At 38.3% G+C, this 25,144-nt stretch overlaps 1 protein-coding gene across 3 annotated transcripts in view; it reads left to right on the top strand.

Moving 5' to 3' along the window:
* ABCA5 (ATP binding cassette subfamily A member 5) overlaps window positions 1-23,092 on the top strand; it is a 62,948-nt gene extending 39,856 nt beyond the window's left edge. For all 3 annotated transcript variants that reach the window (XM_004275420.3, XM_033438386.2, XM_049701889.1), the window contains 19 exons: window positions 687-814; window positions 1,208-1,345; window positions 3,523-3,636; window positions 4,959-5,129; window positions 6,100-6,213; window positions 6,592-6,726; window positions 8,102-8,176; window positions 8,941-9,032; window positions 14,896-15,022; window positions 15,328-15,445; window positions 15,548-15,639; window positions 16,404-16,579; window positions 16,950-17,025; window positions 17,616-17,710; window positions 18,440-18,559; window positions 19,646-19,795; window positions 20,173-20,252; window positions 21,526-21,581; window positions 22,103-23,092. In XM_004275420.3, coding sequence (XP_004275468.1) covers window positions 687-814; window positions 1,208-1,345; window positions 3,523-3,636; window positions 4,959-5,129; window positions 6,100-6,213; window positions 6,592-6,726; window positions 8,102-8,176; window positions 8,941-9,032; window positions 14,896-15,022; window positions 15,328-15,445; window positions 15,548-15,639; window positions 16,404-16,579; window positions 16,950-17,025; window positions 17,616-17,710; window positions 18,440-18,559; window positions 19,646-19,795; window positions 20,173-20,252; window positions 21,526-21,581; window positions 22,103-22,210 — 2,165 coding nt within the window. In that variant the 3' untranslated portion in view covers window positions 22,211-23,092. The remainder of the gene's footprint in view (window positions 1-686; window positions 815-1,207; window positions 1,346-3,522; window positions 3,637-4,958; window positions 5,130-6,099; window positions 6,214-6,591; window positions 6,727-8,101; window positions 8,177-8,940; window positions 9,033-14,895; window positions 15,023-15,327; window positions 15,446-15,547; window positions 15,640-16,403; window positions 16,580-16,949; window positions 17,026-17,615; window positions 17,711-18,439; window positions 18,560-19,645; window positions 19,796-20,172; window positions 20,253-21,525; window positions 21,582-22,102) is intronic.
* The last annotated feature ends 2,052 nt before the right edge of the window (window positions 23,093-25,144 follow it).

Here is a 25,144-nt window from a genome sequence, read left to right as displayed (position 1 = left end):
TACTATTTTAAAGTAGTAACGCAGTTGACATTTATACTGTTTGTCTGTTCAAATCATGCAGCAATCCTCCAGGGAGTGATGCCACGTAACTCCACACCCTGGCTCCCACCTCTCTGAGCGTGGCACGTTACCTTGTTACATAAAATTGCCAGATAGATTTGTACTCTTACTGTTTGACCAGATCTCGCATATTATAGGTACACTCTGAATGCGAGTAATATCAGTAGCAGCGGCAGCAGCTGAAATTGGCGCAGTAGCTGTGTGTCAGGCTCTGTTCTGAGGTCTGCGTGTCTGGACCTGGATTTGAATTCATGCTGACTGGTCCCAGAGCCAATGTTCTTAATCGTGTCTTAGCTAATGGAGAGAAAATACTTCTTCAAAAAGAGAGCTCTGGGCTTCCCTGGTGGCGCAGTGGTTGAGAGCCCGCCTGCCGATGCAGGAGACACGGGTTCGTGCCCCGGTCCTGGAAGATCCCATGTGCCGCGGAGCGGCTGGGCCCGTGAGCCATGGCCGCTGAGCCTGCGCGTCCGGAGCCTGTGCTCCGCAACGGGAGAGGCCGCAACAGTGAGAGGCCCGCGTACCGCAAAAAAAAAAAAAAAAAGAGAGAGCTCTAAATGTTAGTAAAAGCCTGTGTCTGTTTCTCATTTAAACTGATTCTTTGTTATTTGCTTATCTTCTAATACCAGACTCAGATATCAGTGATCTTCTTAGGTTTTTCACCACCCAGAACATAATGGTGACAATGTTTAATGACAGTGACTACGTGTCTGCCGCTCCGCACAGCGCAGCTTTAAATGTGATGCAGTCAGAAAAGGTAAGAGTCGTGTGTGGGATTAAGCGATTTCCTCTAAAATCAGTTGTTTGCTGATTTGACCTTATTAGTTGGAAATTAAAATTTACTTTTGGAAATAGCTGGCTGTGTTTACTTAGAATATATTTTATGCCCCGATGGAGGACCAATAAATAAAGCTCTGAAGAATTTAATTATTTTTATGTCATTTTTTTGTTTAAAATATCAAAATATCTAGATTCCAAACCAGGTTATTTTTATCTATCATTGAATATTATTTCTATGATTTGTTGAACCCGTTTTCAGTACAGTTAGTGAGAGTTAACTTAGCTGGTGAGAAAAGCTTGGTACATAGCCATCATATAGTCATTTATATTTCTGTATACTGTATAATAACTCTATTTTTTTGAATTGTAGGACTATGTTTTTACTGCTGTTTTCAATGGTACTATGGTTTATTCTTTACCTGTATTGATGAATATCATTAGCAACTACTATCTTTATCATTCAAATGTGACCGAAAGCATCCAGATCTGGAATACCCCATTCGTTCAAGTAAGCAAACTTAAAAATAGGTATGCGTGTGTGCGTGTGTGCATAAAATAACTATTAAGAGCCAAGTGATAATAACCGATGAAATCTGTAGCAGTTCATCTTGTGACATCTCCTAGTCTTAAAACTTGAGCTGGGGATGGTTCACATCCTGGGTTTAGGAGTCTGTAGCATGAGTTCGCTTCATGGTCAAGGAGATTCTGTCTTGGTACTGATATTTTTGTAAAGCATGAGTAGTTTTTATATTAGAGAAGAAAAATTTAGACAATTAAAAATGAATATTGTTCATCGGAAGTCTACATGCTGGGTATTGAACCTTGAGAAGTCACCCAGTCATTTTTCCTCTAGGACAGACTGTTGGATTATAGATACGAAAAGCCATTTAAGTCTCCAGGAAAACAGTCAACATTTTTCTCTGAATACTAGTATTGTTTTTCATATGTTGAAAAATAAATGGACAGATATCTTTCGGTAATAGCATTTTCTGCTTTCTGTTGCCATACTGTTTTTCAAAAGCTTTACTGAGATGTACTTCAAACACCATCTGATTCACCCATATGAATGTACAATTCAGTGGTTTTTATTATGTTCATAGAGTTTTGCAACTCTATGTTAAAAGACGTGACATACTCTATCACTCTTGCTTTTGTGAGGCATCGTATTTCTTACATTTTGGGGGTAAAGCGGTACATAGTAGTAGTATCAGTCACCAATTTTGAGAATATAGGCAGAAGAGAGATTTTGGCTTCGTTTTGCTGGAATGGAGATATTGATTTCAGCTTTGAGCCTGTGGAGAGATTGGTTATCCTGGTGGCATTTGAAGGTATGAATCTGGAGAGATTTCTGGGCAGGAAATAAATATTTGTGATACATATTTATTGTGATAAATAAATATTGTGTCAGCATTGCATAGGTGATATAGAAATCATCATCGGAGTTGTAGATCATCCCTTGTGATTTTTGTTGCTGTTGTTGTGAAATATTTCAATCCTACAGAAAGTAAACAACTGTGTATATAGTACCCACATATTTCAAATGTTAGTATCTTGTTTTTTCTTATTTATTAAAACGTTAAAGACACAGGTGAAACCTCCAGTGCGTCCCTCCCCAGCCTTCTTTCCTCCACAGTTCAAAATGTTTAATTCCTGTGCACATCTTTATCATGTTACCACCTTTGTGTGTATCTGTAACTATTACAAAAGATCTTGCTTCTTAACATTTTCCATCAAACACTGACATACAGCCATACCGTTGTTTAAAACCAGAGGGAAAGAGTGAGACTTTTTAAAGTTCCCTATTCACAGATATAATCTTGTTCACTTTCCACATTTTTTCCCCTTCAATGATGAGATTCTGTGTAATTGAGTCCAACTGTCATCTCATTAATCTCCACTTCTTGTGCTACTCAGCTTACACATTTGTTGGTTCTGTCTGGGTCTTCCACTGTAAGGTACCAGAGTTTGGGACAAATTCAACAACGTCATATGGCATGAATTAAGGAACTGGCTTTATCGCTAGAAACTCGGGAGGCCAGGGCTGACAGAATGCAGCCTCTTTCCACATCATCCCGTGGCATGGAGAGTGGTTCTGGGTAGTTTGCATTTGGGGCACCAGCTGTTTACTAGGTTGTCTGGGAACGTTTGCTGTCCGCACCTGGATCCACAGGCCTATCGGAGTTACGGTCCCCCCTGCTGGGAATAAGAAGCTCCTGGCTCCGTAGGAAGCTGAGCTCGGGTATGACTTTTCCCAGTGGAGAAAAGGGGGGTTCCTAGATCCCAGCTGGCTTGTAGTCCAGTCCAGGTACCGGTGAAGGCATCAAGGTCATTCTGAGAGAGCCACGTTCGTTGCCTGCATAGAACCACTGGGAGACAGGTTAACTGTGCTTCACGGACAGTATAATTTTTAACTAAATGGTGAACCTTAATTAATATGCTGTATTATTCTGTGTACTTCCGTAAGAAAATGGAAGGACAGTAATTTGCTCAGGATCCTATAGCTACTTAATGTGTGAAACTGGTACTATAGCCCGCTGACTCTGCCACCTGTTGCTTCATGTCGACTGCTGTCTAGGGTAGGTATCCTAACATGTTTCTTCGGAGGTTTTGATAGTCTTTTAGAAAGTAGTAACATGATATAAAGTGATTCCCAGTTCTATTTCTTATTCTGTGGTTGTCTTTCAGGGAATTACAGACATAGTTTTTAAAATCGAGCTGTATTTTCAAGCAGCTTTACTTGGGGTTATTGTTACCGCGATGCCACCTTACTTTGCCATGGAGAATGCAGAGAATCATAAGGTAATGACTCAGTTAAAAAATTACAGGTGCAGTTGACTAATAAGAAATCTTAGACAAAAAGTTAGCCTACCTTGTGTGAGTGCAAGACTTCTGTGCAATTATTATTTCAAGAAGTAAATGGAGTATAAATACATTTATTACGGTAATAGTAGTAACTCTCACTTATTATTTGAGGACCCGTCATGTGCTGGGTCATATTCCATGGTGTGGATCTGGATTGTTTCCAGTTTTAACTATTATGAATTAAGATCCTATGGACATTTGCTCTAGCTTTTTGTGTGAATATAAGTTTTCATTTCTCCTGTATAAATGCCCGAGAGTATACTTGCTGTGTCGTATGGTGATTGCATGTTTAGTTTTATAAGAAATTGTTGAGCTGCTCTTCAGGGTGGATGAGCCATCTTGCATTCCTACCAGCAATGTGTGAATGACAAAAGCATGGATTATCCAAAATCATCGCGTTTGACGTGGTCTATGTTTTTATACTTATATTGAAATTTATATTTTCCCTCTTCTAATTCATTGAACACGAAAGTTGTCCATTTTTTAAATCATTTCTCTTCTTTGTCTTAACTAATATTTATAGCCCACTCTTCTCTTACCTCCTCTATGGCTAGCTCTTTCTTATAACACATTTAATTATTATGAACAGATGTTTCATAGATGACAAAAATCAACTGAATAAGATTGTTAGGTGTTTGGATTTATGAAAGATTCTTAAAATTTCAAATTAAATAATGAGAGGGTTAGGAAAACAATGATCATTTAAGTTTACTGTTTGTACACTTGCAAATGCTATTCCCTTGTGGTGATAAGAAACAGCTAACATTTTTTATACACGGGAGTGTGTAAAAGGCTTTCCAATGCATCACCAGTACTTAAGCTGAAAGCCCTGTGTAAATCAGCAGGTACTTGGCCATTTATTAGTGTTTTCATGAAAGGTCAATATTTAAAAGTGAGAAACCTGTTTTTCTCTCTATTTCCACAGAATTTCCAAAGCAGTTATGTTTTGGCCGCTTACTGTTTGCACAGCTATAACCCCCATGACACCTTTTACTTTATTTTAGTTTTGTGTTTCTTAGCAGCACTGCTGTATCCTGATGCTGAAAAATTTTGTTGAAATGTTTACACCTCAGAAACAATGAGCCAGATTACAGGCTAGATAGAATTTATATTTAGCTGTAGGAGGGCTTTTATTACCTGTAGACAGAATGTGACCTTTTTTGTTGATGTAAAATTAAAAGTTCTACGATCATTTGCTAGAGTTTTTCGTTTGCAAGATGTTTAAAATTACAATCAGTTTTTGCCTTTTTTTTTTTTAGATCAAAGCTTACACTCAACTTAAACTTTCGGGTCTTCTGCCTTCTGCATACTGGATTGGACAGGCTCTTGTTGACGTCCCCTTATTCACGGTGGTTCTTACTTTGATGTTAGGCAGTTTATTTTCATTTCATCATGGATTATATTTTTATGCTGTCAAGTTCCTTTCTGTGGTAAGTTAACATCAGTTGTATTCATGCTATTTATAAATAAAATGTTATTTTAAAAAGCTAGATCTTTATAAATGTGATAATTGTCTGATTGAGTAATGGTGACGTTCCAGAAAACAGAACCGACATCTGTTTAATTTTTGTGTACGATACCTATCATCAATGCAGTTTATATTGCCCTGAGTGATTTTTAAAAACAGTAACTTTACCATTGTGGAATAATTCCTTGAAACTGAGGTGGTCTTTCATGTACACTGCCTACTTGTATGTAATCAGGAATACTTAAACAGTCCTTCCTTTAAATGTCTTCTTTGTCTCTGTGCCCAAAAATAATTTCACAGAGAAGAAGCTCTTTTATTCCATGATTTAAAGTATAGCTTAAAATACTAAGGAAGGGTGTGATTTGTATTCATATTCATATTCGTATGTCAATGACTGACACTAGATCCTTTCCTATGAATTATATTAGAAAAAAGCGAAAACAGAGCTTGGTAGGTTGGGGTTGCTGAAAGTCCACTTAGGAGCTTTGCCAGAGGCCATCCTGACCTTACAGATTAATTTCCACCTTATAACTTAATAAATGTCTTTCTTAAAAATTTACAAAGTGCATTAAATGCTGTACAGTAAAAGGAAGCTAATAGTTGATGGAGATGATAAAGCCGTAACCAGCCATGCTTGCTTTTCATAATAACATGGTAAGAGACAGTATTTTACTTGGCATAAAAAAAGAGCTACAAATAGTATTTAGTTTAAATGGCTTATTCAAGATTGTGTTAGCAGTTAAAAACATGAGCTTTATTGATTTAGGAGAAACTCCTCAAGGAACTACAGTTTCCGTTTTTTTGGAGCGATTTGCTGAGCAATAAAACTTGAGTAATTATTCCCTAACGATTTAATGTGACTGGTATTTTACATCATATGTACACTTAGCTACTCATATTTTTAAATAAAAATACACATTTCTATCTTCCAGGTTTTTTGCCTTATTGGTTATGTTCCATCAGTTATTCTGTTTACCTACATTACTTCTTTCACTTTTAAAAACATTGTAAATACCAAAGAATTTTGGTCATTTATCTATTCTGTGGTAAGTCACATTTTATATTATTTTGTCTCAGCTTTTCCTAGCGCGTTATTTGAAAGTCATGAACTCTTTTCATGGTTGTACTGTGTCTTTTCTAAGTGCAGAGCTTAGCTAGCTAGCAGCGTCTGTTAGTGTGTATGTTCGTCTTCAGCCCCATCCACTCCATGAAGGGATGATATTTTGTTGCATTTAACAGCTAGCATGACAAGGATGCCAGCTACAAAAAACTGGTGTCAGCGCTCTGACACTTTCTGGCTAAGTATCTGCTGGGGTTCCAGGTTTTATTAGAAGATTAAAGACATAGTTAATGCTGAGGCACCCAGTAAGTTTGTTTGAAATTGCTAAATATCTTTTCACTTGTTTTCTCATTTTTTTCTTTAGACAGCATTGGTTTGCATTGCAGTCACCGAAATAACTTATTTTATGGGATATACAGTTGCAGTTATTCTTCATTATGCTTTGTGCATAGCCGTTCCAATCTATCCGCTCCTAGGTTGCCTGATTTGTTTCATAAAGGTAGGTTTGTTAGGTGTTCTAGTATTTTTTAAAAAGGGTAAATAATGACTGCCTAATCTTTGGGATCTTAGCTCTTGTACTGAAGTAGTAAAAAAAAAAAATGTTGACTGCTAGTACTTGATTTAAATATTATTAATGTAGCAGTAAATGTAAAATTACTGTGGAATCGTTTCAAGCATGTTTCTAAACTGCAGATTCTCAAAGGAGAAGGACTGTGTTCATTACATGGTCTTTCATGCCCAAAACAATGTACATAAATTAGAAGTATGATCTGACCGCAGTCCATATGTGTTGGACTGGGGAGTTTTGGGGGAGTTTTTCAAGTGTATTGTACTGTACAGGGATGACGAAAAATGAAGTTTGAGCGATTTTTTTTCAAGAAAAAAATAGAGGAACAAATTAATTTTATTAAGCCTGGTTAATTGAAAACAATTTCTGTGGTTAGAATAAAAATTAAGTGATGAATTAATTTAGGACGATTGCTGATTAATTCTACTGACACACCTCCTTACCTCTCTCCCTTCCCTTTTTTTGGCTTAAGTTTATAATTTATACCTGCTCTGATAGGCATATTTTGGGGTGAGGAAGATTTTAATCTAACTACAAAACATGGCTATAAATATTAACAGGTAGCTAATTTATAGAGAAGACGTGTTTGCTGTTAAATACACGTTTTTCGTTTTAATTGAACGTTTCTACACGTCGTAGCTAAAAGAAAATTGGTTCCTCTGCTCACAGCGCTTCCAACACCAAACGTGTGGGTTTTCCCTGACATTCAGCAGTTCTGACACTGACCAGAGTTAGCGCAGACCCCACGGGTTCAGGGCTCAGTCCTGCAGGCAGCCCCCCGCTTCAGATTCCAGTCACGGGTCGTGGGTCCCCAGACCAGCCACGTTCTGTCTGACTTGGACCCCTTGCTGGGGGTCAGTACTTTGCTCTAGAACTGGCTGGCAGGGCCCAGAAAGGTCCCAAGGGCAGAGCTCCTGTCCCTGTGCAGTTCGGAGAGAGTCGTCCTCCCAGCATGTTAGAGGCTTTGTGGAGGTCCCATGACCTGGGCAGGATGAGCTAATCAGTCTCCACGCTCTTCTCCCCTCCCTGGTGGTGGCACCTGGGGCCGGAAGTTCCAGCCCTCTAGTCTGGCTGGTCCTCTGTCAGTCAGCCTCCATCCTCCTCTGAGAGTCCCCTCATTAGCATAGACTCAGCTGAGGTTGAGAGGGGCTTGTTTTATACGATGAGAGACACTCCTGTCCCCTCTGTCACTCAGGAAATTCCAAGGGTTTTAGAAGTTCTGTGCCAGGAACTGTGGTCAAACACCACATTTCATTATATCACAGTATCACAGCCACATATAAATTTTCAAAACGTTTTGTCTTAGATTTCTTGGAAGAATATGCAAAAAAAAGAGGGCACCTACAACCCATGGGATCGTCTTTTGGTGGCTGTTATATCGGTAAGAATGTTAGCATGTTACCTTATGAGTGGTTTGGTCATATGGTTTTAACTCTCTTTTTAGTTTTTATTCCATTGCATAAAAATGAAGGTGCATAAGAAGTCAAGTGTGTCAGTTAATGCTAGCTAATATGCATTTCACTTACTGAATACATCCACTTTAATGTACTTGTCTTTTTCACGTCGTTAATTCTATTTAATGATAATTCTGGCTTCCATAGAAGCAAAAACAAAGCTTTTTTAAAATTATAATTTATGAAGCTGACAACAGATGAACTTTACAGAGGTAGAAAAGTATGTGAAGGGTCATTTTACCAAAAATCAACCTTGGTTTGTATTAACATTTATTCTTTTTTTTTAACATCTTTATTGGAGTATAATTGCTTTACAATGTCGAGTTAGTGTCTGCTGTATAACAGAATGAATCAGCTATATGTACACGTATATCCCCATATCTCCTCCCTCTTGCATCTCCCTCCCTCCCTCCCTATCCCACCCCTCTAGGTGGTCACAAAGCACTGAGCTGATCTCCCTGTGCCATGCGGCTGCTTCCCACTAGCTATCTATTTTACATTTGGTAGCGTATATATGTCCATCCATTAACATTTATTCTTAACTCATTGTATGACATGCAAAAAAAAATTGTGATGAAGTTTTTCAGTGATGGAAAGGAACCTGATGTATGTGGTTTTGGTTCTGTTGGTACACGGGGAAAAAAAAATCCAAAATGATTCAGTCACGAGCTGTAACCTGTTTTTCTTTTAGCCTTACCTGCAGTGTGTGCTGTGGATTTTCCTCTTACAGTACTACGAGAAAAAATATGGAGGCAGATCATTAAGAAAGGATCCCTTTTTCAGGTCAGTTTTTTAAATTTCAGGTTTAATTTTTTTAAATTTAAATTTTTTTTTTTTACTGTATTGACAGAGTTGTGCCGCCATCACCATAATCTGATTGCAGGTCATTTCCATCACCCCCAAAAAGAAACCTTGTGTCTGCTGGGCACGTCCTTCCCCCGCTCAGCTGGCCCCCAGCCCTGTGTAACCACCGACCTACCTTCTGTCTCCATAGATCTGCGTATCTTACACATTCCTTTAAATGGAATTATGCAAGGTGGGGTCTTTTCTTGTCTGGCTTCTTTTACTTGGGCATAACGTTCTGGAAGTTCATCCACGTTGTAGCATGTGGCAGTACCTCATTACCTTTTTGTTTGTTTTTGCTGAGTAATATTACATTGTAAGGATATACCACACTTGATCTATTCATCGGTTGGTTGGCATTTGAGCTGTTGCCACTTTTTGGCTACTGTGAGTCATGCTACGATGCACATTTGGGTGCAAGTATTTGTGTGGACGTATATTTTCATTTCTCTGGGGAGGATACCTAGGAGTGGAATTGATGGGTCATTGTGGTAGCTTTATGTTTAACCTCTTCAAGAACTGCCAGACTGTTTTCCACAGTGACCGCACCATTTTACTCCTAGGAATGGATGAGTGTTCTGTTTTCTTCACGTTGTTGCCCATATGTGTTATTGTCGTTTTGATGTTAGCTGTTCTCGTGGGTACACATTAGTGTCTCATTGTGGTTTTTATTTGCACTTCCCTGATGATTCATGATGTGGAGTGTCTTTTCATGTGCTTATTGTTCATTTTTATATCTACTTCGGAGACATGTCAATCTGAATCCTTTGCCCATTTAAAAAATTGGGTTGTCTTTATATTATTGAATTTTGAGTTTTTTTTTTAATATATTCTGGTTACAATCTCTTATCAGATATATTTTAAAATATTTTCTCCAAGTCTGTGCATTTTTTTTCAAAGGATGTTTTAAATTTGAAGAAGAGTTATTTCTTGAATTATGGCCATTGGTACCAAATTGGTTCTGAATTTCTTTTTTATATTTCTCACGTATTTGCTGAATATTCACATTCTGGAGAAAACTGGAAAGTATTGGAAAACGTATAGTGGTTATTCACTAGCCACTGGACCCGCCCCTCATCCATTGAGGCAGAGTGTCTGGCTCTCCTTCTGTGTCTTTGCCTTTATTCCTGCTCTCGTTTTGGGGGAGATTTCAGCATCCACACAGGTAACCCTTCCAACATCGTGACCCCTCAGTTTCTGATTTTCTCCAAGCCAGTGACTTTTGTCTCTGTTCCCCTTCACCCTCTGTTTGCATCAGAGCCATTGATGATGCTACATACTCATCCCATAGAAACTCAGCTCTGTTTTAACGCTGTTTGGCAGCCCTACGCCTTTACCTACTCAGCAGCTGCCTATCTTTTTCTTTTTTTTTTTTTTTTATTTACTTATTTATTTTTTGGCTGAGTTGGGTCTTCGTTGCTGTGTGTGGGTTTTCCCTAGTTGTGGCGAGCAGGGGCTACTCTTTGTTGTGGTGCGCGGGCTTCTTATTGCAGTGGCTTCTCTTTGTTGCGGAGCATAGGCTCTAGGCACACGGGCTGCAGTAGTTCTGGCACATGGGCTCTAGAGTGCAGGCTCAGTAATTGTGGCTCACGGGCTTAGTTGCTCCGCGGCATGTGGGATCTTCCCGGACCAAGGCTTGAACCCATGTTCCCTGCATTGGCAGGCGGATTCTTAACCACTGCGCCACCAGGGAAGTCCCCTCCTATGTTTTTCTTTTCCATAGTTCTCGCAGGCCTTCTTTGTATCCCTCAGGTTCTCAGAGTCACCTCAGCTCACCTCGCTTCTTACTTCTCAGTGGATGATCGTGCCATCTGTCTCAGGAAACAGAAGCACCTGATTATAAATTATAAAATGTGTACACACTTGTCCACATCTTTCATCACTTTTGCTTTTTCCCAGCCCCAGAGGAAGGTGTCCCCCTTGTTATCCAGGTCTTCCTGTGTTCTGTCTGCTTAAGGATGTTGCTCAGTCAGCTCTCTCTTTCTGTGTCGTTCCCTTTTGGATCTTATTAGGGTATATTTCCCTTTGGGAGGGGGTCGCCTTCCTCCCATATAAAACAAAGTACTCATCAATCGCATTGAAACCTGAGTCCCTCTCTAGCTCTTATCCCCTCTCTTTCCTTTTTTCTTTTTGATCATATGTATATATTTTATTTTTTTAGCGTTTTTATTGGAGTATAATTGCTTTACAATGGTGTGTTAGTTTCTGCTGTATAACAGAGTGAATCAGTTATACATATACATATATCCCCATATCTCTTCCCTCTTGCATCTCCCTCCCTCCCACCCTCCTTATCCCACTCCTCTAGGTGGTCACAAAGCACAGGGCTGATCTCCCTGTGCTGTGTGACTGCTTCCCACTAGCTATCTGTTTTACATTTGGTAGTGTGTCTATGTCTGTGCCACTCTCTCACTTCGTCCCAGCTTACCCTTCCCCCTCCCCGTGTCCTCAAGTCCATTCTCTAGTAGGTCTGCATCTTTATTCCAGTCTTGCCCCTAGGTTCTTCATGACATTTTTTTTTTTTAGATTCCATATATATGTGTTAGCATACGGTATTTGTTTTTCTCTTCTGACTTACTTCACTCTGTATGACAGACTCTAGATCCATCCACCTCTCTACCAATAACTCAATTTCATTTCTTTTTATGGCTGAGTAATATTCCATTGTATATACATGCCACATCTTCTTTATCCATTCATCTGTCGATGGACACTTATGTTGCTTCCATGTCCTGGCTATTGTAAATAGAGCTGCAATGAACATTGTGGTACATGACTCCCTTTGAATTATGGTTTTCTCAGGATATATGCCCAGTAGTGGGATTGCTGGGTCATATGGTAGTTCTATTTTTAGTTTTTTAAGGACCTCCATACTGTTCTCCATAGTGGCTGTATCAATTTACATTCCCACCAACAGTGTATGAGGGTTCCCTTTTCTCCACACCCTCTCCAGCATTTGTTGTTTGCAGATTTTTTGATGATGGCCATTCTGACCGGTGTGAGATGATATCGCATTGTAGTTTTGATTTGCACATTTCTCTGATGATTAATGATGTTGAGCATTCTTTTATGTGTTTGTTGGCAATCTGTATATCTTTTTTGGAGAAATGTCTGTTTAGGTCTTCTGCCCATTTTTGGATTGGGTTGTTTGTTTTTTTGATATTGAGCTGCATGAGCTGCTTGTAAATTTTGGAGATTAATCCTTTGTCAGTTGCTTCATTTGCAAATAATTTCTCCCATTCTGAGGGTTGTCTTTTCGTCTTGTTTATGGTTTCCTTTGCTGTGCAAATGCTTTGAAGTTTCATTAGGTCCCATTTGTTTATTTTTGTTTTTATTTCCCTTTCTCTAGGAGGTGGGTCAAAAAGGATCTTGCTGTGATTTATGTCATAGAATGTTCTGCCTATATTTTCCTCTAAGACTTTGATAGTGTCTGGCCTTACATTTAGGTCTTTAATCCATTTTGAGTTTATTTTTGTGTATGATGTTAGGGAGTGTTCTAATTTCATTCTTTTACATGTAGCTGTCCAGTTTTCCCAGCACCACTTATTGAAGAGGCTGTCTTTTCTCCATTGTATATGGGCAGAACACTCCCAAACTCGTTCTACGAGGCCACCATCACCCTGATACCAAAACCAGACAAAGATGTCACAAAAAAAGAAAACTACAGGCCAATATCACTGATGAACATAGATGCAAAATCCTCAACAAAATACTAGCAAACAGAATCTGACAGCACATTAAAAGGATCATACACCATGATCAAGTGGGGTTTATCCCAGGAATGCAAGGATTCTTCGATATATGCAAATCAATCAATGTGATACACCATATTAACAAATTGAAGGAGAAAAACCATATGATCATCTCAATAGATACAGAGAAAGCTTTTGACAAAATTCAACACCCATTTATGATAAAAACCCTGCAGAAAGTAGGCATAGAGGGAACTTACCTCAAAATGATAAAGGCCGTATATGACAAACCCACAGCCAACATTGTCCTCAATGGTGAAAAACTGAAACCGTTTCCACTAAGATCAGGAACCAGACAAGGTTGCCCACTCTCACCACTGTTATTCAACATAGTTTTGGAAGTTTTAGCCACAGCAATCAGAGAAGAAAAAGAAATAAAAGGAATCCAAATCAGAAAAGAAGAAGTTAAGCTGTCACTCTTTGCAGATGACATGATACTATACATAGAGAATCCTAAAGACACTACCAGAAAACTACTAGAGCTAATCAATGAATTTGGTAAAGTAGCAGGATGCAAAATTAATGCACAGAAGTCTCTTGCATTCCTATACACTAATGATGAAAAATCTGAAAATGAAATTAAGAAAACACTCCCGTTTACCACTGCAACAAAAAGAATAAAGTACCTAGGGCTTCCCTGGTGGCGCAGTGGTTGAGAGTCCGCCTGCCGATGCAGGGGACACGGGTTCGTGCCCCGGTCTGGGAAGATCCCACATGCTGCGGAGCGGCTGGGCCCGTGAGCCATGGCCGCTGAGCCTGTGCGTCCGGAGCCTGTGCTCCACAACGGGAGAGGCCACAACAGTGAGAGGCCCGCGTACCACCAAAAAAAAAAAAAAAAAAAAAGAATAAAGTACCTAGGAATAAACCTACCTAAGGAGACAAAAGACCTGTATGCAGAAAATTATAAGACACTGATGAAAGAAATTAAAGATGATACAGACAGATGGAGAGATATACCATGTTCTTGGATTGGAAGAATCAACATTGTGAAAATGACTATACTACCCAAAGCAATCTACAGATTCAGTGCAATCCCTATCAAACTACCACTGGCATCTTTCACAGAGCTAGAACAAAAAATTTCACAATTTGTATGGACACACAAAAGACCCCGAATAGCCAAAGCAATCTTGAGAAAGAAAAACAGAGGTGGAGGAATCAGTCTCCCAGACTTCAGACTATACTACAAAGCTACAGTTATCAAGACAGTATGGTACTGGCACAAAAACAGAAATATAGATCAATGGAACAGGATAGAAAGCCCAGAGATAAACCCACGTACATATGGTCACCTTATCTTTGATAAAGGAGGCAAGAATATACAATGGAGAAAAGACAGTCTCTTTCCTTTTATAGCCAGAAAGCTTCCACCTCCAGTTTGTCACCTCCTTTCTCATGTCCCATTCACTCCCTAACTCCTGCCATCTGGCTCCTGCCCTCACCTCTTGGCTGCTCCTGTTTGTGGTAAGGTAAACTAACGGCTCCTCTCTGTCTGGTAAAGTAGGCTCACCCTCTTTAACTGATCTACAGCCTTAAATGTGACTGACTTCTTCCCTTAAACTTTTCTCCTCTTTCTTTCTTTTTTTTTTTTCCCCATAATGTCAACTTCTATTTGCCTCTTTACCTCTCTTAATAGTACTTCAGAATTTCCTTTGGAAGCGCTCTTTCCTCTGCCCACCTTTATGGTGTTGCTACGGATGCTGACTTCAGCCTCTCTGTCCACGCTGCCTGGGTCATCTCATGTACACCCAAGACATAAATTCTTTGAGAGCAGGGTCTGTGTTGTTTTTTTTAAAATCTTTTTTATCTTTCTGTGAACTAGTGCTTGACACATACTGGTTATAAATAACTGTTGAATAAATGAATGAATTCAGATAATATCATCCAAATGATGTCAGTGAGTGAAAAATAGCTCTGTAATTTCTACCTTTAAGAGATAACTGATCTCCGACAACAGATCTCATGTTGCTATATTTTTTTCAGTCTTTTCTCTATGTAGTGCTTCAATTTCTTACCATTTTAATTATTTGAAAATCTATTTATACTTTCAGGACCCTTACAACAAAGTCCAAAAGTAGGAAGTTTCCAGAACCACCAGACAATGAGGATGAAGATGAAGATGTCAGAGCTGAAAGGGTGAAGGTCAAAGAATTGCTGAGCTGCCAGCGCCACGAGGAGGTAACTCAGTCTCTCTTGCTGAGCCGCGTGCGGTGAGCAGTGAGCAGCCCCTCTGCACAGGGTTAGCCTCGAAAATTGTCCCCTTATATGAATCGATTGCCAAGAAGTTTGTCTTTGAAAAAATATGTTTGTCCACTTTCTTTTGAACAAGCCATTATTCCCGTCATAGATGGATAGTTATCTAGGCAGTACCCCTTATTAGCAAATATAGTTCTTACGATATGGCCATGAGCTGTGTACGGCCTGTCATTGAACGATGGATATCTGAGTTATAACTCTTTTTCAAATCCTATTTCCCTTATTAGAAGCCAGCCATTATGGTCAACAATTTGCATAAAGAATATGAAGACAAGAAAGATTTTCTTCCTACAAGAAAAATAAAGAAAGTGGCAAATAAATATGTCTCCTTCTGTGTGAAAAAAGGCTGGTATTTAATTATTTTTTTCTTGAATAACTTTTCTGGAAGAGTAACTTTCATTCTTTAGTTTGATTTACATATGACAATTTTTCTTTTAATTCCTTTAGGAGAGATCTTGGGACTATTGGGTCCAAATGGTGCAGGCAAAAGTACGATTATTAATATTGTGGTTGGTGATATAGAACCAACTTCAGGCCAGGTATGGTATAATGGTGTGGGATATATTGAATATGATGTATATTTTTAATTAAAATAAATTTCTTAGTGACAAATGGGATTTTTCTGCTCAAATTTCATGTTTTTAATATTAATTTTTTAGGATAGCTTGATCAAATTATGATCTTTTTGGTTATCTGTGAGAATAATGTACATAGTCAAATTTGCACGCACACATGCAGAACACACACATGTACAGTATTTCTGCTTTTATGCTGATTACAAGCATGGGTGATTTGTCCACTGACTTAATAGAAGCCCGTTGTATTAACTTCAGGAAATAGAGGAGCTAACCTTGACCTTGCTGTCAGCTAGCCTTCGATGACACCAGCCACGCTGGCTCATTCTTTGCTGGAAAATGCCGGGCACACTTCACTCTTCTTTTACCTTAGGTTTTCCTTATGTTGGCTATTCCTTACCCCACAGAAAACCAGATGAGCAAATTCACATGTTCCCTTGGCTCAGAAAACACCTTTCCGTGGGGCCCCCTGATCCTCCTGGTTAAAACGGGCCTTGCCTTCCCACCCAACCCTGCATCCCTGGCCACCTTTTCTAGCCATGTCACTCATCTCTGACGCAGCCACGTGTGTCGTTTCTTCATCAGAAAAGGGTGAGAATCTGACCTGCTGTGACCCTGACTTTAGGAAGTCAGGAGTTTGGAAGGAGTTTGAATTAACCCACTTGCCACTTCCTTTACGATGTAAGTTAAGCAAAAATAGTCATTACACTTGGTTTATATTTCTGCAGGTATTTCTAAGAGACTATTCTTCAGACCCAGCTGGAGATGATGATTCCGTAAAGTGTATGGGCTACTGTCCTCAGATAAACCCACTGTGGCCGGAGATTACATTACAGGAACATTTTGAAATTTATGGAGCTGTGAAAGGAATGAGTGCCAGTGACATGAAAGAGGTCATAATTCGGTAAAATAATTGTCTTTAGAGCCCTTTTGTTACCTGGAGAAAGGTTCACATGCCACGGCTTTAAAATTTCATAACAGGCATTTCCGTGGATCATAATTTTCATAGAAGAAGATCATTAATTTTTCATATATTCTTTACCAAATTATGATAGCCATGAAAATGAAACATTTTTATTTATAAATACAGAATGAATGTACCTATAAATGTCATGAAACCTATTTTAAAGTGAACCTTTTAATCAAGATATTAATTTATTTAAAGTGAGCTTCAACAGAGTAATTGTTCTAGGAAAAAAACAGTGTCAGTGATCACTTTATATTTGTATTTGTGTGCATCATGGTACACTCATTTTGTATTGTGTATTTTGCAGAATAACAAATGCACTTGATCTAAAAGAACATCTCCAGAAAACGGTAAAGAAACTACCTGCAGGAATCAAGCGAAAGGTACTTGTATTAAACGACAAGCGTGTGTACAGGCTGGTGCCTGGTAGGGTTTCTTTTTCTTCTTTCTTTTCTTCTTTCACACCCTTTTTTTTTAACGTCTTTATTGGAGTATAACTGCGTTACATTGTTGTGTTAGTTGCGGCTGTATAACAAAGTGAATCAGCTATTCGTATTCATATATCCCCGTATCCCCTCCCTCTTGCGTCTCCCTCCCACCCTCCCTATCCCACCCCTCTAGGTGGTCACAAAGCACCGAGCTGATCTCCCTGTGCTATGCGGCTGCTTCCCACCAGCTCTCTATTTTACGTTTGGTAGTGTATATATGTCCCTGCCACTCTCTCCCTTTGTCCCAGCTCACCCTTCCCCCTCCCCTTGTCCTCAAGTCCATTCTCTACGTCTGCATCTTTATTCCTGTCCTGCCCCTACGTTCTTCAGAACATTTTTTTTTTTTTTTTAGATTCCATATATATGTGTTAGCATACGGTATTTGTTTTTATCTTTCTGACTTACTTCACTCTGTATGACAGACTCTAGGTCCACCTGATAGAGTTTCTTATAGCCTCCCCGCGCTCCGTTTTCTTTCCGTCCAGCTGTGTTTTGCTCTGAGTATGCTGGGGAACCCTCCCGTTACTCTGCTAGACGAGCCATCCACAGGTATGGACCCTAAAGCCAAACAGCACATGTGGTAAGTATGACGTCAGGGGCGCTTGAGACCCATTGTGCTGTGGCATCATCACGGGTGGTTTTGTGTTAGTCACATACATGTATCGATTAAAAATCCTGCACAAAAGGAGAAATCGTAATTAAAAATTTCTCGAGATCCCCTTAAACTTTTTAAACATGATCATATTTTTCATCAGCTGTTAACAGTATATTTATTATGTGTGCCAGGACAAAAATGAGAGTACTGTTGTCTGAATAGTTTTTTAAAGGCTTTTTTTCCTGTATAAAGTAACATATGTAAGTAAACATCTCATAACAGTATTGTCCTAAATGTCCATTGGAACTCTCTTTCTAGGCACTCATCATTGTTTGAGCAACTCTTTGAGCCTAGGTTTCCATGTCTATAAAATGTGAGGTTTGGTTCAGACGCATGTTAAGTTTTCCCTATGACTCTGTGGCTATTTTTGTTATAACGTGAAAAGCCATCGGTTTCTGTAATCGGTTGGTTAGCATACTTTTAACCCATAGAAACGCTTGAAATCGTGAACTTTCTTTCCATTTGACAAGCTTTCAAAAATAAGGTAAAATGAGTTGGGATAGAAGAATCACAGTTGCGCAGAATATACTAATTATAGCAATGATATTTGATAAATTTAAATTAACCAAATAGTTGGATTTTTAAAACTCAGGTATTTTCATGAACTTTTCAGGTGCCACCTTCCCTTCTTTTCGTTTTATTTATGTTTTGTAGGAGAGCAATTAGAGCTGCGTTTAAGAACAAAACGCGGGCAGCTATCCTGGCCACTCACTGCATGGAGGAGGTGGAGGCTGTCTGTGACCGAGTGGCTATCCTGGTGTCTGGGCAGCTAAGGTGGCTGTTTGCCGCGGAGGGGGGAGGGGCGCAGGGCGGAGCACGCGTCCTGATTTGGAACGCCGTCATTTCAGAAACTTATAATAGTACACATTAGCTTAAATGTTAAAAAATGCTCCCTTGTTTTATCAGCTTTCTGTAGAATCACTTGGAAATATGTTACTTTCTTCCAAAACTTGGCCAGCCACTCTGCGTTTAGAATTGGCTTAATTATTCAACAACTGAGAGTGTTATTTTCAGGCATGATATTTGCTATTTTAAAAATTGGTAGGGATTGTAACCCAACGTATAAAATAAATATACGAGTTCATACTCATATAGGTAAGCGATGGAGTAAGTAAATAAATGTGGGAGTAGAGACACATCTCTTTACAGAAAGATGCCAGATTGGGTAGTATCTCCCAAGTATCGCCTGGACTTAAAGCCAGTCTGTATTCTAAAGTATGGGAAGGGGTGGATAGTAACTTTACAGCAGAGAAATGGGACAAATACCACCCTAAGCAGGCAGGGCCACGTGGTCATCACATGCCCCCTGGGATGTGATGAGAAAGTACTTCAGCTCTGTGTTCTTTGCTCCAAAAACCCACACCCCAGTCTAATCATGAGAAAAACATCAGACTACCCCAAATTGAGGGACATCCTACAAAAACAGTTCTCAAAACTGTCCAAGTCATGACCAAGACCAAGAAGGATAGAATAAGAAAGTGTCCCCGAGCAGTGGAGACTGAGGAGGTGTGGCCACACAGCACAGTGGGATCCTGGGTGGACTCTGGGGCAGAAGGAGGACATTAGTGGAGAAACCGGTGAAGTCCAAGTAAAGGCAGTAAACTCAGTAATAATATACCAGCGTTGGTTTCTTAATTTTGACAAATGTGTCACGGTAATACAAGATGACAGTATTAGGGTAACTGAAGTTGGGGGAGGGGTATATGAAAACTCTGTATTATCTCTTATATTTTCACCTTTTATATAAATTGACAAGTATTCTAATGTGGGAATTTTATTTAAATCATTCTTAAGTGAGAAATTATCTTCAAAACTGTCAGGTTATCTTATATCTGTACTTCCTTTTAAAAATTACTACAGATGTATTGGGACAGTCCAACATCTAAAGAGTAAATTTGGAAAAGGATACTTTTTGGAAATCAAATTAAAGGACTGGATAGAAAACCTAGAAGTAGACCGTCTTCAAAGAGAAATTCAGCATATTTTCCCAAATGCAAGCCGTCAGGAAAGGTAAAGATTTTAAAAATTTAGTTACATTTCTTTGTACAGCAATAATCATAAAAATTGGTTATTGTATTAAGGATTAATGAAAAAATGTAGTATAACCAATATTGGACTAATGTAGTTTGATGAATGGAGTTTTATGAAGCTGACTCATTTTTAATGTTAGATCTTTCAACATGTAATAGTATTTAAAGTTTTTAAAGTTCTTATCCAGGAGTAATGAGAGAGTTATTTTATTGTGCATGGAAATATTTTAAGATTTCAAATAATTTTTGTCTAAATAAGTGTCAAAATAAGTTATTGGAGTTTTATTTTGAACTTTCAAAGCTTCAGAATGCATAGTAGTTATTTTGAATTTACCTGTATTTTATCTTTGCTTTCAGTTTTTCTTCTATTTTGGCTTATAAAATTCCTAAGGAAGATGTTCAATCCCTTTCACAATCTTTTTCTAAGCTGGAAGAAGGTAAGTAATATTTGAAAAACATTGTGAGGTAGCTTTCGAATTATTAAAGAATTTTATTAAAAAGTTTAGAAGTTGGGACTCAAGTTTACTGTAGAAACTATGGTAAGTAAGAAGATGACCTTTTACTAATTTAATCTAAGCTGTAGGTAAATACTCACACAGCAGGGATTTTGTAGATTAACTGTATTGTAGTGTAAACCTTTCACTCTGGACATCACCGCGGTTTTTCACGTTGCATCTCTGAGAAAGTTCATCTTAATTAGCCCTCACCAGTTCAGTCCAGAAGTGGGAGCACTGAATTTCGTGAATCCTTACTTCGTATTAGACCAGAGAGGTAGCAATGGTAGCAAGACACCAGTGGCAGGCAGAGAAGGGAGAGGAAAATTCATAGTGCAAGAGGGTAAGCATTCCTAAATCTAAACTTTAAAGAAGTTTATTGGATCTTGGTGTTAGGTGGGATAAAGATACCTCACCAGCAGAGAGAGGCAGTCTCCTGGGTGGGGCACGTATCCAGGTACAGGTTATTTTACGGCATTTGTAAACTACGAAACTTCCTGGTGCTTTCTTTTTAAAAGAAAAAAAAAAGTGTTACTTCATTAAATATACTTTTGTTGGTTTATTGGCTGCGCCTCGCGGCTTGTGGGATCTTAGTTCCCCGACCAGGGATTGAACCCGTGCCCTCCACAGTGAGAGCACAGAGTCCTAACCACTGGACCACCAGGGAAGTCCCTCCTAGTGTTTTCTTTATGATTAAAGAGAACATTTGAAGTAATTAGGGAGAATTAAAGGAATGAATAGAAAACCAGAAATTTGATATTGGGCCAGAATGCAAACGGACCTAAAATAAGTACAGAAAAGCGTGTGGACACGTGACCCATGATATCCAGAACCTAGTGTAAGAAGTCCAGAGTGGACTGGACTGGGACTGGGGGATGGGAGAGACAGAGCAGGAGCGGAAGACACGTGAAAACAGGAGGAATGAGGGAGAAGAGGAAAGGAGGGGCAAGAGGGGCTGCTTGGAAATGGAGAGTAAGGCAAGTCCGTCCTGTGAAATACGTTGCGCTTAGGGCTGCAGAGAATTGGGCGGCTGGGAGAGGAAGGAAGCAGATAGAGGAAAGTGACCTGTATTGGCAGCTTTAAATCGAAATGAGTTGATTATAGAGATTAAAAAAACAACAACAACAAAAACCAGATTGTTAGCCACTCAGTAGTTATTGCCATTTTATTACTTGAAAATATTAATAAGTGAAATATTATTTTTATATTTTAACAGCTAAACGTACTTTTGCCATTGAAGAATACAGCTTTTCTCAAGCGACATTGGAACAGGTACTATAAAGTTAAATTTTAAAAGTTCTTCTGTAGAAGAAAGTGTCCAGTATCTAATTGTTTAGGTATATATTGGACAGGGAAGGAGACTGTGAGCTAGAGACCAATCGCTATAGAATATTCCTAAACTTTGTAAATAACAACTTGAGCTTCTCCATCTGCTTATTTTGAATAGCTCAGTATTTTTTCTTCAGTTGGAAGAAAATGAGTCATGATGGGTGGTATTTCATATTAGCACATCTGAAATTACATTGCTTAAATATTTATAAATATTTTTATGATGCTACTTTAATATATTAATCAAAAAATAAATAATCTATTAATCCTCTAAAGTAACATTCATCTTTTTGTGGGATTAGTGGAGATTATTCTGTTTAAATAATATTAATGGCAGTATATCTCTTGATACTTGAATTGTTAATGTAATTAGGTATTGCCTTATGCTATTGCTGATTTAGTTAAAATTTTTGTAAGATAATTGCACAGCAGCATATTGTATTCATTAATTTATTTTCATTTAGGTTTTTATAGAACTCACTAAAGAACAAGAGGAAGAAGATAACACTTGTGGTACTTCGAACAGCACACTTTGGTGGGAAAGGACACAGGAAGACAGAGTAGTATTTTGAATTTGTGTTGCTCAGTCTGCTTACTGCATTTCTTTCTTTTTCACTTTATTTTAACTTTGGTTTAAACGTTTATTGCTTGAACGGTAATTGGAGAACCATGAAAGCACGTGGGATTTTCCTGACTTCGTTAATTGAAATGCTGTTGGTTGTGTGTTTTGCTTTTCTTCAAATAAAACTTGTGTATAATGCATTGAAACTGCACGTTTGTATCCGAAGTATACTGCACTGTAGTCCGTATGTGAAGTTGAACATGTACTTTTTCACTTTTCAGAAGCAGTGCTTGTGATTTTATGATTTGAAGAAATAGTGATAGAATCATCTTATTTTGAACAGTTATCTTTTAAGTTTATACCATCTTGTTACATAAGTATGTAATACCCCAATCTAAATAAAAAACGAATACATAAATAACACATAGAACAGAGACATAAAGCAAAAGTTTGCTTCTCCTTTTTAATTTCTAAAAGAAACTGAATGGAAGTTGGCGTCCTAAAAACCTGAACACTGGACGGTCTCAGTGCACGTAGAGGTCTGCAGGAAGTGACATTCACTGGGTGGCATCATCAGCCAGAATAACTGGAAGGAGACCTCGTTCTGTTAGTGATTTTAGACGCAAGTAACTCAGGTACGGTGCTCTCGTCACAATTCTTTTGCTTACGGTAAAATTCAGAGGTGTTTCCATTATTGTGGAAGACTATGTGTAGAATCTTATTGTGTAATAGTCTGATTCTTTGACTGCTTGTGGCTAGAATGACAGACATCTATAAAGCTACAAGAATTAAGCCATACCTCCACCCCTCGTGGAAGATAGAAATTTTTTTGTCATCTTCCTTCCAAAGGACACATTTTCTTTTATTCTAGAAATAAACTGTATTATTTGAATATCTCTCTCCTTTATAGAGTTTTAACTGTATCACCGTGTAGATTTATTTAGTTACTCATCTCAGATTCACTTTGGAACGTGGTGGAATGTAAATAAGCTTTTGGGCCTTAAATTAAGGATAAGTAAACTATACATAATTCTCTTTAATAAGAAGCCAGAATTTCACTCTCTGACAGAGTTGAAGTAAGATTATGGTTAAGACAGTCTTAGAAATATTTCCTTGTAGAGCCCACGTGTGGACTATAGATATAATATAATATAAATCCTACTAGTGGACATGATATTTCAACCAGATGAGTGAAAGTTATTAACCTTGTGAAAACAAATGTATTAAGGGTGTGTTTATTGCTTTACGAAGAGTCTGAAAGCACAGCAGCCACAGCAGAAGGATTTGGTACTGAGCTCCTCTAAAGATCCAAACCCTTTAATGAAGCTATTAACTAACGTAGGTGAAACTCAAGTTTTCGCCATCCCGTGTAACAAGACAGCTGTGCTTTTAGGCTCTAGCAGCTGATGTACAATAGCGTACCTTTCTCAGCCTCGGTACAAGGTACATGACTGATACCTTCCTCTGTTGCTTTGGCCACATTGCTAACAGTGCAGGTACGTTCGTTACGTGCCGTCTCAGAGGTCTGTCTTCTAACTAATCTAAATGAGCTGTTTTACACAGCCTCTGGTCGGATTCCACAGCCTGCAGCGAAGTTACCTCTCCTCGTAGGATTCAGTGGCCTAGTGCGTTTAATCTTTTATTATCAGGGCACTTGCCTCAGGATACCTACCTTTTGGTTCTTCACCTGAGAATCTCGCTTTTCCATCTTTAGTAAAAGTTGTAACTTTTACACTACAGTACTACACGATGAAGACAAGTAGGAAACCTTGGAAAGAAAATCTTTACCTTTGTAGATAAATTAGTAAATAGCACATTGTATTTTCTAAGCAAGTCATTGCTAACCAGTGCCGTAAAGAGATATCTTTTAGTGTCTGATATTCATGTAAATACCCAGGGTTTCTTTTTTTGGGGGGGAGGCGGTGTTTTTGTAGCTCTGCTGACCAATCATAATCACGTTTCCTATCTATTAAGTTCATTCAGTTACTTCACTATTATTGTGCTCTTGTAAGCATTTTTTTTTTTAAAAAGGACTTTTTTTTAAAGTTTTTACATACTTAGAGTGAATATATTTTGGTCACGAATTAAATTATTTTAATTTAATGAAAATTAAAATGTAGGAATGTTCTGTTCCCATTTTTTCACAGTAAGAGAATTTTTTCTCTTTTCAATAAAGAATTTATCTTTATTGACAGTGTACAGTTCAAAATGTCTTAAATTATAATCTCAAAACGTTTTTTCTGTACCAGTACAAATAAATATAAATACATATATTAGGAAAAATTAGAAAAAGCCACATCACCTGCCTTATATTTTCCACCCACAATCAAATCTTAAAAGTGAACACCCGGACTTCACAGAGCGACTGTGGTTCGTGACTAATAATGCAAACATCTGTCTGCAGCGTCAGGAATGAGGCCTGAAAAACACAATGATGAGCGTCCTTTACATTTCTCTTTGTGAGCTCTTAATCTTTCTTCCAGTTTGTTCTCAGTAAAAGGCCGTGGGTTTTCTTTAAAGCCTTTTTTTTCCTTTAAATTGGCCCAAACTATCTAAAACCAATATTTTTATCATTAAAATGTTTTTAGAGTAATTTTATTCAACAGACATCTTAGTGATCAAGTTTCAAGCAATGGGTTCTTTGGATAGAACAATAACTATCCACTTTGGCCATGTAAGATCTTACAGTCTAGTAGAAAGAGGTTAGCTACTTATGTACTTTAATATAATATGACAGATACTTTGCTAGTGGTAGTAACACTATTTTATTGGGGCACAATTCTGTTTAGGGTAAGTGTTGTCATGCTTTTATTGTTCTGTTGGTCACACAACATTTTCTTCTAAATGTGCTCTGAATTTGAGGAAAAATCATGCTGTATTTTTATGTAACATAAATACACATTAATTTTTTTTAATAGAAATGCTTACCCCTCATGTATTTTTA

Source organism: Orcinus orca, chromosome 19, assembly GCF_937001465.1.
Source record: "Orcinus orca chromosome 19, mOrcOrc1.1, whole genome shotgun sequence".
Classification (NCBI taxonomy): Eukaryota; Metazoa; Chordata; class Mammalia; order Artiodactyla; family Delphinidae; genus Orcinus; species Orcinus orca.
Note: the sequence above shows the minus strand (reverse complement) of the source record. Positions and strands in the feature narration are given on the sequence as shown.